General features: G+C 36.7%; 1 protein-coding gene across 2 annotated transcripts in view; it reads left to right on the top strand.

Annotated features, from left to right (window-relative positions):
* Window positions 1-6805: 6805 nt before the first annotated feature.
* Window positions 6806-14648, top strand: part of LOC139919958 (paired box protein Pax-6-like) — a 58700-nt gene continuing 50857 nt past the window's right edge. For both annotated transcript variants that reach the window (XM_078282976.1, XM_078282975.1), the window contains exon 1: window positions 6806-6842. In XM_078282976.1, coding sequence (XP_078139102.1) covers window positions 6830-6842 — 13 coding nt within the window. In that variant the 5' untranslated portion in view covers window positions 6806-6829. The remainder of the gene's footprint in view (window positions 6843-14648) is intronic.

Here is a 14648-nt window from a genome sequence, read left to right as displayed (position 1 = left end):
AGACACACACACACACACCAATAGACTTTCTGTTTCTAGCTCTTTCTCTCTCACACACACACACACGCACGCACGCACACACACACACACACACACACACACACACGCACACTTTGTCTCTCTCTCATGAACAAACTATCAGCTCTTCCCATTCTAGCTCAACCCCTCCCACGTCTCTCTCTCTCTCTCTCTCTCTCTTCTCTCTCAGCCCTCCCATTTATTATTATTCTCTCCTCCCTCTTCAGGGGACCATCTCTCTCTCTCGCTCTGCACTTGTTTCTTCAGTCAAGGAGAAACTAATTGGAAGAAAGAATAGAATAAAGGAGCTGTTGGAAAACTAAACTGACTGAAACTTTTGCTTCAGCAGCATGCCACAGAAAGGTAAGGTCTCTTTCTCCCTCTCTCTCTCTCTCTCTCTCTCTCTCTCTCTCTCTCTCTCTCTCTCTCTCTCTCCATCAGTCTAACCACCTGATGAAGGACGGTTTGTAGTTAAATAGTTTAAAGAAAAAACGAGATGGGCTGTTTGTAGTATAGTTTAGACAGAAATACAGGATGAAGGACCGTTTGTATTGTAATGGTTTATAAAGACAAAAGATGAATAACAGTTTGTAGTATAGCTTAGAGAAAGACTAAATGACGAACTTATCTTAGTTTATTAGCATAGAAAGAAATAGGCCTACAAGATGGACGGTTTTTAGTTTAATAGTTTAGAAAGAATGACAGGAAAGAGGATGAAAGGAAGGAGGAAGGAAGATAGAAAGGAAGGAAGGTAGTTTTAGTTTAATATATTAGAGGTTTTGGGGACAGAAAGACAAGCGGGAAGACGTTTTAACAGTTAAGAGGTTTTAGAGAAAGAAAAGGGGCAGCATGTTTTGCAAAACATTTTAGCTTTTCATTTCGTGTTTGAACGTAAATGGGCAGTTCAGCGCAGAAACGAGAGAAAGAGTACGAAAGCAAAGAGAGAGCGTCATAGACACAGAGAGAGTGAGAGAGAGAGACGGGATAGAGACAGAGGTTCAGTATCAAAGCGGTCACAGCGTTCTCACACCGGTCCAGGCTCGCGGTAGGAAACAGTTTGTATTTCTGTTTTTTAGTTTTTAGTTTCTAAATTTAGTTTAATTTCTCTAAACGTATATAACATTATCCTAAAATTACATTGAGATTAGTATATATTAATTACTGTCGTCTGCTTCATAACCAAATAAATAGCATATGTTGACTAAACTTGCCTGGTAGGCTATTCATATAGGCTACCCTAATTTGCCCGACGGGAACCTGGAAATTCGCATTGTTAAATAAATGTAGTGAAGTAATTGTTAACATTCAGTGTCATTTATAATGGCCATCGTTTTTTTTCGGCTGTAGGCCTATGCATAAATGCAATGAATATTTTTCGGCTGCACGGTTAATTTTAGTCAGTGTACCTGGACTTTATCCTGAATCAGGTCAAGTTTGACCGGTCTGCCACGCTGGATGTCCTTATAATAATAATAATGCATTTTATTTGTACCGCACTTTGCTACAGAGTTAAAAACAAAAAAACAAAAACAAACAAAGACATTAAATAAAATAGGCTAATATCAAATTGGTGGGTTATTGCTGTCAATAATTAACTTGTTGGATCATTGCTATTATTGAGATGTAAATGATTATTTTAAAGCTATAATATGTAGCCTATCCATTTCAATAGTCCAATGCCGGCTTTATTTTAATTTACTATCGATTTGATCATATCCTGTTGAAACATGAAACCCTTTGTTTTTGTTATTGTCGAGAATGGCCCTTCAGTTAAATTAAACCTGAGCATTAGGCCTGTAGAATATGTTTTCATAATAATCTAGAGGCAGGTTTCTTTCATTGGCGTTGAAGCAGAACACAATGAAGGCCTATGGCTGTAGATCAAGTGATTTACTCTGATCCGTTTATCTAAACGTCTTCACCAAACTGCTCTTAATTATTAGATTATCGAATTGAGGTCTTCCTTAATTTATTTTAGTGTCAGGTTAACTAGATATATTAAAGAAATATGAAAGATGTAAATGCTCTGGTGTAAATGTGTAGATAAATTAAAATCACGCATCACAATAGAAAATGTAAGCCACAGGCAGTTTAATATGTTTAGTTATGTTATTAGTCTCATATTTTAAAAAATGAATCCCAAGAAATGCATTGAATAGGCCTATTAATAATATCAATGTAAATGTGTAGGCTCTTTAAAATAACTCACCATAATTGGTCTGTGTAGAAAAATGTAAATGCATAGGCTATTTAAATCATCCATTTTGATCAGAGCTATACATAAGGAAAAGTTCCTCTTAATTGCTGTTCTAATTAAATCGGATGTTAATTCACGTCTTAATTAAATCTGAGCCAATTAACCGCATGAATAATCTGGTCAGAATCAATTAATCCAACATTTTAACCTCTAAATTTGGAACATTTCAAAACACTCAAACACAGCCATCAAACACAGCCGTGACATTTTCCTCTGCAGGCTGCTCCCATATCTGCTAATAAATGAGATGTGTTAGATTTTCTAATCTGCTGCTAAAAATAACAACAAAATACATACAGACAAAATTGCATTTTCTTGTCTATCTGCCCAAGTATGATATTGCCTGGACTACTGAATATGACTAAACACTGACCGTATATTGCAGAATATTTAAGGAGCTGTCCTAAAGATGTCCTGTCTTTAGACAAAAACATAGGCTGTTGGATGGTAATATGGTAAAGGATGTTGCATTACTGTATTTTATTCACTTTTTTGTTCATAACTAGCCCAATGTACCCTGTAAAAAATATTTATAAAGCTGTAATAAATTGCTATTTAAGAGCCTATATTGAATATGGTAATTTCTGTATTTAATGTGTTTCCCAAATGCCAGTGAAATAAGAACATTTTCTTTACTCTGTAGGTCCATTCTGCTGATCTCAGTTGAAGACATTTGACTTGAAGCATACCCAATGGTACAGGCTTCTTTATAATGATATTACTGTATTATAGCAGCAGTAGTAAATAGTAAGGCGTAACCAATAATGATGGATCTTTGCGGTGTAAAATATTAAGTTACTTTTTGTTTACTCCAGCCTATAGGTCTACAAAAGGTCTGTATCCTGGCTATTGATATAAAAAAATATTATATAAAAGTTAAAATGTTTGTGTGTGGTGCCTGTCAGGGATATTTAGATCAGGAAGGTAATTAGGACAGTTTTATTATTATTATTATTATTATTATTATTATTAACGGAGAAGAGTATTGACATGGCAGTCAGACACTAAAACACGTGAACTTAATACCAAATTCAAGCTCAGTATGCACTGTGCTTAACCAGAGAGAATGAAAAGTAGAGAAAATCAAAGCAAATCAAAGCAATATAGAGTGTATTTTCCTTCAGTTTTTCGACAGCGGCCTCTCTTTTCGGCAGCGCCTTCTCTCTAGAAGTCTTTTATCCTTATATCAGTGCTCTGAATGCAGCTGAGTGAAACTTTTATGTTGTCATCAGTGTTTTCAACAGAACTCCTTTATGTCAGTTGTACTGGTCAAATTGGGCTCCCTGCCGGGGTTTTGTGTTGCTGTTTTTTAACGAGCCGAAACTAACGAGGCAACGACACCACAGTCCCACTGACACACAATTACACCCAGGGTATTTACCGAGGGAAATCTCTCTATCTCTCTCCCTCTCTTTCTCTCTCTCTAGGGCCCACTCCCCTCTTTTTCTTTGTCTCTCTCTCTTTCACTCTCTCTTTTCATTGGGAGAAAAGCACTGAGTTATAGCAGGGATAAGGTCATGGCTGGCCAGGGTGTGTGTGTTGGTTTGTGTGTGTCAGTGGAACTTTTGCTTGATGTTCATTATGTTGGGGTGTGTAAATGAGAGGAGGTAGGAGCAGGGAGGTGGTTTGAACTCTCTTTCAGTGTGCATTCACACCCAGTTTGTTCTGTGCAGTTTATCTGAACTCTGCAGCATTTCCTCCTTTAGTTTGGTTCATTTGGCCAGGTGAGAACAATGCCACTCGAACTCTGGTGGCACCAAATAACGGCACAGATGCCTGAAAATGCAGGTCTCAGTCCTCTAGAGAAGAAGAGAACTTTGGTGCAGTTTGTTAGGAGTGAGAACGTAATCCCAACCAAGTACAGGAAACAACCCCAAAACACAAGGGTTTATGGATATAACAAGACAGATGTTGACATCTGATAGCCAGCAGTTCCTTATGCTTGGAAAGCCTAGCATAACAAAATGAAGTCTGGACTATACTCATATTCAGCTATTTCTTCATGTGTTCTTAACTGGTATGAACACCAGAGAAGAACAGCAAAGACAAGTCCATCATGCTTAGCTAAAATTACAGAGACTGGAAGCAGTGATGCTGTTGAAAGCTGTAATTGTGATCACATGATAGTTATGGAGCTGTAATGTTCTGGAACTGTAATGTTGCAGAGCTATGTTAGGGCTGAGGTTGCACTAGAGAGTCTCTAAAATGTGTTCTCTAAATTCGCCAAATGTTGTTGTCTTTCTTGTGCCAGCAACCTCCCCCAGTCACCACTTTACTGGACTGCCAATCTCTGTCCCTCCTTCTTGCTCCTCTCCTCTCCTCTCCCATCCTCTCCACTCCTGTCCTCTCCTCTCCGATCCGATCCAGTCGGATCCGAGTTAAGAGATGATGCTGCAGAATTCAACACAAGTCCAAAAAGTATCATTAATCCTCTCAGTCTCAAACTGGGGTTGCATCCAATTGGATTTAGTTGTATTTCAGTTATTGAAGTTATGTATTTTACCTTTTAACCTGTCTTTAACCAAATAGTCCAGTAACAAATATTTGAAATTGCCAATAGCCAATATTTAATTTCATGGTCAAATTTAAACCACAAAATACTCAGAAATTCTGAATATTTAGTGTTTGCCCCAGAATTTTATTCTTTCAGAGTGGAAAAGCCTCTGAAACCGCATGTAGACTATTATTTTAGGGTTAGCACCTCTGTAAGGCAGAGTGACTCCCCCCACCTATTCAATGCTAGGGGAAACTGTGGAATAAACAGTATTACTGGTACATTATTTCATGTGTTTTCTAATGAAATGAGAACATTTCAAACATTGTTGAAGAATTAAATGAATAATTAAAATGTGCAAAGAAAATCAAATTTCATGTCAGGTTTTCCGGACTTGTTTTCTGTAGCTGTGGTCAGGGAGGAACTGTAAAGGCCCAAAATGTAATAATTGACCATAATGTAATAAAATCTAATGTAATAAAGCCCATAACGTAACAAAAATTCAATAATATAATAAAATCTTGAACCTGTAACGTAATAGCTTTTTTTTGCCTGTAACGTAATAACCTCTTACGTTATTGCTAGTTTATTACATTACAGACCTGATAACAATATTTTTGCTAAATAATGTAATACCATAAACCAGTAATGTAAAAATAGTCTAAAATGTCTTTTAATTTACTGTGATGTTCTTTTTGGTGTAGACTTTCTGGTGCTTTGGGATAGGCTCCCTTTGTGCCACATTTTGTGTGTTGTATACTGTAGTATGCTTCATGCTGTTCTCTGCTTTTCATAATTTCCAGTATACCTTGTGATACTTTGAGGGGCTTTGTTAAATGCTTTGATGTACTCTGTGCTACTGACATCTGGTGCTATGGAATACTTTGTGATATGTAATAAATAGTCAATAAAGTTATTACATTATGGGCAAAAATTCTATTATGTTACAGGTTCAAGATTTTATTATGTTAAGTGAATTTTTATTATGATATGGCCTTTATTACATTTGATTTTATTACATTACAGGCAGTTATTACGTTATGTTTAATCATTACATTTTGGACCTTTACAGGACCTCCATCATATCAGTGGTCGACATTGATGATATCTGATATTTAATAAAAGGACAATATTGGCTCCATATATCTGGTCTAATCCTAATCCACATTTCTACTTAGCCACCATTTGAAAACATGTAAAAAACAGTAATTTTGAAACGTGCCAGTGTGGGAGGTGGAAAAACAAGCGCATTATCAATATACGAACAGATGCCTACAACTCCTAAAAACATTTCTTTTTCACCTTTTGACTACAGAAAACATCTATGTAATCTTTATGACCACTGATCAGCATGGCTTCTAAGTCTTCAGTTTAGTTTTTGTCTATATCAAACGTATTGAACTTGAGTAACAAGTGGCATTGATGATGTACAAACGTGTCTTCCAATCTGAAACAAATGTTTCAATTTCCCATATATTCCTATGGTAGAGAAACACATGTTTGAATGAGCTGAAAAAACTATTGTCTCTGTTGAAAAGACTAGACACTGTCTGGACAGGATGGCTGAATGCCAAGCAGCTATCCAGTGGTTGGTTCATATGCTAATGTATGCTAATGTCCATAAAGTTATGAGCATAGACTTTAGTCCCACTCTGGGAGTCCATCTCTCAGGCTGAACTCCTGTTTGCTACACTCTAAAAAGTAATGGTTCTTTAGAGCTTGGTTCACAAGTTAATGCACCGAATGATTCAGACATGTTTTTTTGAGCTCTTCCCACCACTTAACTATTTCTTCACCACTAATACTAAATATGGAAGTTACTCTGCTTTTATTACTACACAATATAGAATTCTACTGAGGTACTGGATTCATTTTCCCATTAACAACATTTCTTTCTGCCTACCTCACTGTACTGTACTGCACTGTGCTGTACTGTACTGTATGTGTCTGTATGGTGTCATGTGTATGCATGTATATTATAATGCAGTAATAAATTGTGTTTTTTCTCTGTTTAACCAGATTACAGTTGTCAAACAAGCTGGGAGACTGGTGTGGCATCCATGATGCAAAACAGTGAGTTACATCTCTATATGTATTATTACCATTTATTTTTTTATTTTTTTATTTTATGTTATTTTACTCACTCTAGTGAGTAAAAGACAGCTTCATTTTCTGTAAAGCTGTCTTATGATTACTTGCAACAAAACAGTCATCATTTATCTTATCTCACTCTTGTTTGTATTTTATTATTCCATAGCTCACAGAGAGCCCTGGGTGCACTGAAAATAATCCACTCCCTTAGTAACTGTGCATTAGGAAAGCTGAGAGCTATGTAGAGTTGGATAGATGGAGGATCTGATCCTGGTCTGAACCAGGGGAAGGAACACCAATGCTGGTTCGTTTCTTTAGGTTAGAACGAGAAAAGAAAGAAATGGTCCATAATGTTCAATATTCTTTCACTCAAAATGGCTTGTTTTGAGCTAATAAAGCTTCACCCTCTATCGAATCAGCCAGTAGCAGCTTCTTTGGCTAAAGAATTAGTTACTTCTACGCTTTTACATTTTCTGTGAGTTGGTGCCTTTATACTTTTAGTGTCAATGATTGTTAATGCTTTTGTGAAGAACACATAACTCAGCGCCCCCACCACTGTTATCTCTCCTATATGCGCTGTGTTACCTAAAAATGCTCTCTGTACATACATTTAGAGAAGAGAATAAAGAAGACAACATAAAACTACACAAAATCTAAGTCCTCCATTCATAATTTCTCAGTGAATCAGTCAGCTAAACTTTGCCATGTTAACATAACAGAAAAAAAGCTTATGACGTTAATAGTACCCTGTCACTACAGCAGTGCAGCATAGCAACAAACATAATGTTAGCATGGTTCGCTCTGTATATAATGGAAAGAAACCAACTGGGCTTTGCCTTTATCAGGCTCAGCCCTGCACAGCTACACATGGCCTGGCTTTGAGTAATGGAAATGAGGTATTAGATCTAGTTAGTAGGACTAGACTAGTTTCCCCAGTAGCAATAGTCTAGACATGTTAGATAATGTAAATTGCACTTATCTTTCTAGGAGAAAAACAGCGACATCAGCTTTGGTCTGTCTCAGGTTCCATCTTTTGATGGAAAATACCAATGTTTATGCTTGCTTCTCTGCCATATTTCACAATACGCATCCATCCTTGTGGGAACTGGCTGAGCCAGGACTGTTCTAAGGGGTGGGAGGGGCTCCAGATAAAGGGGAGGGACTTTTTCCAGCCCAGAAGAAATACACTGAGTTGACTACAGGGGACCACAACAAACCAAATGGGGAATGAATATATTAGATGTTCATCCTTCCACCACATCTTTAAAGAATAACTAAACCCCAAACTGAAATCTGCGTGAAGTCTGACATCTAATGGTACAAAGCATGCTGCTTAAATTGCCATCTGCTATTGGATGGTCTTTGGTGCCAGGTGATGTCACCTCCTGTTGTACTCACAGAATTTGAATGGATAGAATGGTCCCTCCCATTCAAATCAACACTCCTGCATGGTTGGAGCGGTGGCCATTTTTATGTGTACCGTTCCATAATATAAAACCTCCTTGGTACCGTTGGCCTAGCTTCCGTATAAACCGGCTAATGGCAAATTGCAGCAAGGACCAAGCAGTGGAAAACTGCCGTTGCGCTGTCTCCGTCGCTTTGCTGTCAGCAGGGAGGCTACTCAAGGATTTTTGGACCGATTGGGTTTAGTCGCGCTATATTACTGTTGGTAAGTCATCACATTTTAATAATTTAATGTTAGTCTTGTAACATTACAAAGCTAACGTACTCACACTGTGTGGCACCCAGTGTGACACACTTTACGGCCTTAATGGCCAAACTTCCGTTGTCACCATAGAAACTAACCATAGATGGCATTTTTTGGTGTACCGGCCAAAATACCATAGAAAACAGTGGAAAGGCCGTTCTATCCATTCAAATTCTGTGGTTGTACTCTATAGAAGGTGAGTGATTGCAATTGCAATAGCACACTTTTAACCAGTAGATGTCAGGCCAACCTGAAAAGTAGTCTGCTTGGTATGCAGAATTTGACAATGAGAGTGATACATGAAAGAAGAAGCAAATATGTGAATTGAAAACTAAACCGATTGCTAGGAAAAAGATGTAAATGCCTGTTTACTGCCCCAATGAGAAGAAGTAGAGTTGTAGGAATTACATTTCTGACCAGCCTCATTTTCCATCAAATCTGCAGAAAATCCAAATACATTTTTTTCAGCATTATGCATTATGTGCCAGACATATGTTGTTGGCAGTTAAAATGATCAAAATGTGATTCTGTGATGGTGGTCTGCATTAAATGATATAAACTTCTATAGTCCTGGCACTCACTGCCTGCATTTTGGTTGAAAATGACAATGAAATAAAAACTATTTCTTCTTTCTTACTGCGGGCCAAGAGGTTTATGCTGTCTGTAATGAAGGTGTGTGGATTACTTATATTTCTATTTGTCTATCTTTGCATGTTTCCTTTTCCTGCATCTCTTCTCTTACCAGTATCTGCTGCACTGCTTCTACCCTGTGTTTCCATCTCACCCTGGATGTTGCTGTCATCTGAAAACCTCCTAAGACCCATTACATAGTAAATGCAAGGAACGCATACACTAATGCAAATTGTGGACCTATGCAAGCTGTCCGTTTAGATAATACATGCATGTCCAGCAGCTTCCTAGAGCCCTGTCTGAGGTAATACCCAATTTATCCACAAGGGGGAGCAAGGCCACTATCCTGGAGCGTTGACATATGAGCAGGGTGTTTAAAAATGGCTACGGTAGAGGAATGTGTACTTCTATACATTCTCCATCGCTGCCAAAGAAGTTGAAGTTGAAAAGAAGACAGGTGGAGAATGCAAGATCGGGAATATTATACTGATTTGTTTTATGCCTGTATGTTGGCTCCAGTTCAGCCAGTGTCTCTTCTGACTGAGCCACACTGGAAAGTACTCCTTCTTTGTTTGTCGTTGTTCATTTGACAGTATTTGCATGTAGCGCCTCTAGCGAAAACGTGTGAAATTGCAATATGCGCTAGCATTGCGTTACAAAATTTGTACTACATGTTTTACAACACAAGCTCTTTGTGTTGTTGCATGCATTGCTTGCGAAGACTATGTAACGGGCCTAACGCCAGTTTCAGCCATTTTCATTTTTATTTGAAAGTTGACACAGTCCTTCATGTGTTGAGTGAATTGATAACCATTCAAAACCAATAGAACCTCAAAAATCATTATTGACAGTTATCAGAAAATACTTCCTGAAAACACTGACTTGTTAGAGATAAAAGGTTTTGGTTACATTTTACTTGAAGTGGAGTTCATAAGGCAATGTACTGCATTATAACGCATCATAACCACATTAAGCACATTGTGAGTGCATGATAATTATTATAATCAGAGCATGATATAATAAATATAATGTGCAAAAAAGTGAATACTTTATGGGGTTAATATATAGTTAATTACATTATATTAAGCTGAATATAATTGTCTGATGTTTGTCTGATGACTATATTGAATGTGTCTTTCTCTGTTTATAATCCGCTTTTCTAAAACACCTAAATAATCTTACTTAACCCACAACTCCCATTACTCCCATTATAGAGCAACATTCATTATAAACTTGACTTGTAAGCCTGATGATTTAGTTAGATTTGTATCTCTGGTTATAAATCTCAATCTAAATTCCTTATGTATATTTTTGATTCTCTTTCAATGTTTATCTATAAGTTGTCTCTATTCTCTACAAAGCCTCAATATGCAACTATATATGTAAATCAGCATTGTCTATACCAGTTACCCACCAATTCAAATTATTAATAGACATACTGAAAAAAACTGATTTATACTGAATATATATATACTGAATCAAATGAAAATCTTTCAATGTTTTAAATGATCTTTTTACAATATCTGTATTTTTATATCTGTATATTTACCATTTTTATATCTAAATATCTGATTGTCCTAAAAGACATTATCTTTTGTTCTTTCATTTTAACTAAATGTTTTTGTCTGAAGATATTGTCCATACTAATCAAGAGTGAGGTCAAGATAGAAATACAGAAATACAAACAGCAGCTGATTTAGTCATGATAGCACATTCATCCATTCATTCATCCATGTTATAAACTATATGATACCATCGATATAAAATGAAATGCTTTGGTGTTGAAGAAAATCAACTTCCTGAACTGAATGAATTGGAAGTTAATTGAAGTCATTTTCGCTGTGAATGCTCTGATTTAGATTGAAGGCTGGTGAGCTGCTCCCAAGGGCCTTTCTGCTGTGCGTGCATGTGCGCACACGCGCGCATGTGTGTGTGTGTGGTGTGTGTCTGTTCCACAGAGGGACGAAGCCAAATTGACTCCATATGTCTGGCTATTAATTCTCTGTCAATAGAGGAAAGCCTGGGTTTGTACCTCTGGGAAATGACATTGTGATTAACATTTATATGGCAAAATAATTGACCCTAAAACACAAACTGAACATGATCTGAGACAGGGAAACAACAGAATGTGTGAGATTTGTAGGATGAAAATAATTCACTGTGAAACAGAAATTAAACATTAAACAAATTAAACATGATTTTTGAATTTTTACTATAGCTATAGCTATACTATAGCTTTGAATTTTTACTTAAGTCACATTTATTATTCCTATGGTCTTAGTTTCATTAACAAGTAAAATTAAGGGAAAATGCACTGAAAGCACAATTGTTTTTATTTATATTGGTGGTTGTTTGCCTTATGATGATCACTGACTGGAGCTCCTACTGTACCCTCCTATTTATTTACAGTACTACTACATCACTGTTTATAGTGTATTACTGTGTGTGTGATCTGAGTGTGTGTGTTGGCTGGCTGTATGATTTATTAATGTCCCGTTGAGAGGTTTATAAATCTGCAATATGCTTTTCCCCACAGGGCCATTAACAAACAATAGACAATTGATTCTATCTAAATCCCTGCTTAATCTGCACAGCATCACAGCACAGGGCTTTAGCCTGCTGCTAAATAAAAGACTTAAAAGACTTCAGACCTGCAACATGTTGAAGAGCAGAGGCTACATTTTAACCTTTCACTGCTAGACATTACAGAAAATACAATACAAAAATTCTTAATCTATACAGCTATAGCCTACAATAGTGCTGATATACATTTGGATACCAGGTTAGCTGCTTGAGATTCCCTTCTAATGGTGTTTGTGTGAGCTATATTTGTGTGAGATTTTAGATTACAACACATTATTTTCATATGATCAGTTCAGTCTCCTGGACATGAAAAAAAAAGCAAAAATGATGAAGGTCATATTGCAGACTATCTTCTTCTAAAATGCTGTATTCAGTTTGTAAATTATTTAGTTTCAATATTATAATGTACTATAATAATTGTAACAATAATAATTTACTATTATTATTACCTATACTACTAATAATTACTAATAATATTATTAACTATTATTATTAGCATTATTAACATTAGTATTATTAGTGCAGTAGTAGTATCAGTGTTATTATTAGTAGTAGTATTTGCATTATTAATATTAGCATTATTAATATTATTTGTGCTATTAGTAGTTTTATTATGAAATATGTATTATTTGTCTGAATGTAGGTCATCCATATGAATTTAGTTACAGTTAATATTCATTTATACATTTGTAATCTCATTGTTGACGGCTGCTAAGGTGTCTTCATGTGTTTTCATGTACAGTGAATATTGGACATGTGGGCTTTTTGCCACTAAGGAAAAAATTTAAATGGAATTTGTGATTTCTTGAGATAAAGATAAGGAGAGATAGAACGATGAGGAGAAGGACAGATGGAGGTACGCAGAGAAGGAAGGTTGAGGGATGAAGAGAAGGAGGGATAGAGAGATGAAGAATAGAATAGAATAGAATACTTTATTATCCCACAGGGAAATTTGTTTTGTGATAGTAGGCATTAGCATACACATACCTATACAACATGACACAAAGGATCAAGACTTGGACATTCAAGACATGACATGTAAAGCATTATGAGTCCTTGTTTAGAAGGTTGATGCTGGTTGGGATAAATGATTTGTGTGCCCGTTTTGAACTTTGACTTTTGAACCTTCAGCCAGAGGGTAACAGTTCCTATTGGTTGTTTAGTGGGTGAGTGACGTCTTGTATGATTTGTTTGGTCTTGCAGATGATCCTGATTTTGTAGAGAGATGTTATGTTTTGGCATATGGTGCTGCAGACCTTACTTGCTATCTTGACTATTTTGTTAATTTTATTGGAGTTAGATATAGAGAGTGAACCATACCAGCCAAGAAAACAGAATGTTAAGATGCTCTCAATGAAGGTTTTGTAAAACAGGTGCAGTATTCTATTATCCACATTGAATTTCCTGAGTTTACGGAGGAGATAAAGTCTCTGTTGTCCTTTTGTGAATATTGCCTGTGTGTTTGAGTTCCAGTCCAGTTTTGAGTCAATGGTGGCGCCCAGATATTTATATTCCTGTACCATTTCTATTGCAGCTGAATTGATGTTAACAGGGCTTAGATCATTAGCCTTTGTTCGAAAGTCAATGATCATTTCCTTTGTTTTATTAGTATTGAGTTGGAGTGAATGGTTATCGCTCCATTTAGTGAACCTGTTAATTTCTGTCCCGTAGTTGTCCTCATTGTTTCCAGAGATGAGTCCAACTATGGCTGTGTTATCTGCAAACTTTATGGTGTGGCAGGCATGTGATTGACATGTACAGTCACTGGTGTACAGTGTGAACAGAACTGGAGACATAACACTGCCTTGTGGTACTCCTGTGTTGTTAGGTATGAATGATGATAGGGCAGAGTTGACTCAGACTGCCTGGCTGCGGCCATTCAGGAAGCTGTCTACCCAATGTATAATGGTGCTGCTAACCCCCATGTCCAGCAGTTTTTGTAACAGGAGATGTGGCATATGAGTGTGGTATGTCCAGGTGTGGATAGATGGTGTGGAGAAGGAATATTAAGGCGTCCACTGTACTGCACCCTGCCTTGTATGCAAACTGCAGTGGATCCATCAGATGTTTTGTGTTCCTGAGCAGAGCAATCTTCTCCAGACTTTTTATTGCAAGTGATGTTAGGATGACTGGGTGGAAGTCGTTAAGGGAAGAAGAAGAAGGGATGGAAGGATGAAGACAGGGAAGGATGGAGGGATGAAGAGAAAGAGGGATACAGGGATCAACACCTAAAGTTGTGTGGAGGGATGGGGAGGGAAGGATGGGGGAAGAGATGATCATGGAATGATGTCTATTGAATGTGTTATTGTCTAATGATGTCTATGGAAAATAGATTGGAAGGTGCCTTTGAATTAAATGAATGCTTTTAACATGGCGAAACAAAAGACAGAGAGGTGTTTTATATGTCTATTTAATCAGCTGAAATATAATTTGTAACTGTTCTTAAAATTGATTTGTATAAGGCTTTACCAGCTTCACAGCATTAGCTTGCTAGTATTAGAAGTTTATGTACAGTTGGATTAGAGGCCTTTTATAAGATATTAGGCACTACTTTATAGGGGTGCGTAGAGCATTAGCTTGCTGAGTTTATAGCTTAGTGATTTACAAAGTTATAATGATTTAAGATTAGTGTGATTTAATGCATTAGTGTTTGCTAACTGATTTAAAATTTGAATTATGGGCCTGCTATATTGGAAGATTAGCTTAAATAATTGATAGCATTATATTTAAGGTTTGATTTAAATTGGATTAGAGGCCAGTGTTTTGAGAGACTTTGCATTAAAGAAGGATAATTACCTGACCTTAAAACCACTTTCTGTCTCTTTGTAAATAAAATGAGCTCACCATGGCATTGCTTACCAATATAA

Source organism: Centroberyx gerrardi, chromosome 4, assembly GCF_048128805.1.
Source record: "Centroberyx gerrardi isolate f3 chromosome 4, fCenGer3.hap1.cur.20231027, whole genome shotgun sequence".
Classification (NCBI taxonomy): domain Eukaryota; kingdom Metazoa; phylum Chordata; class Actinopteri; order Beryciformes; family Berycidae; genus Centroberyx; species Centroberyx gerrardi.
Note: the sequence above shows the minus strand (reverse complement) of the source record. Positions and strands in the feature narration are given on the sequence as shown.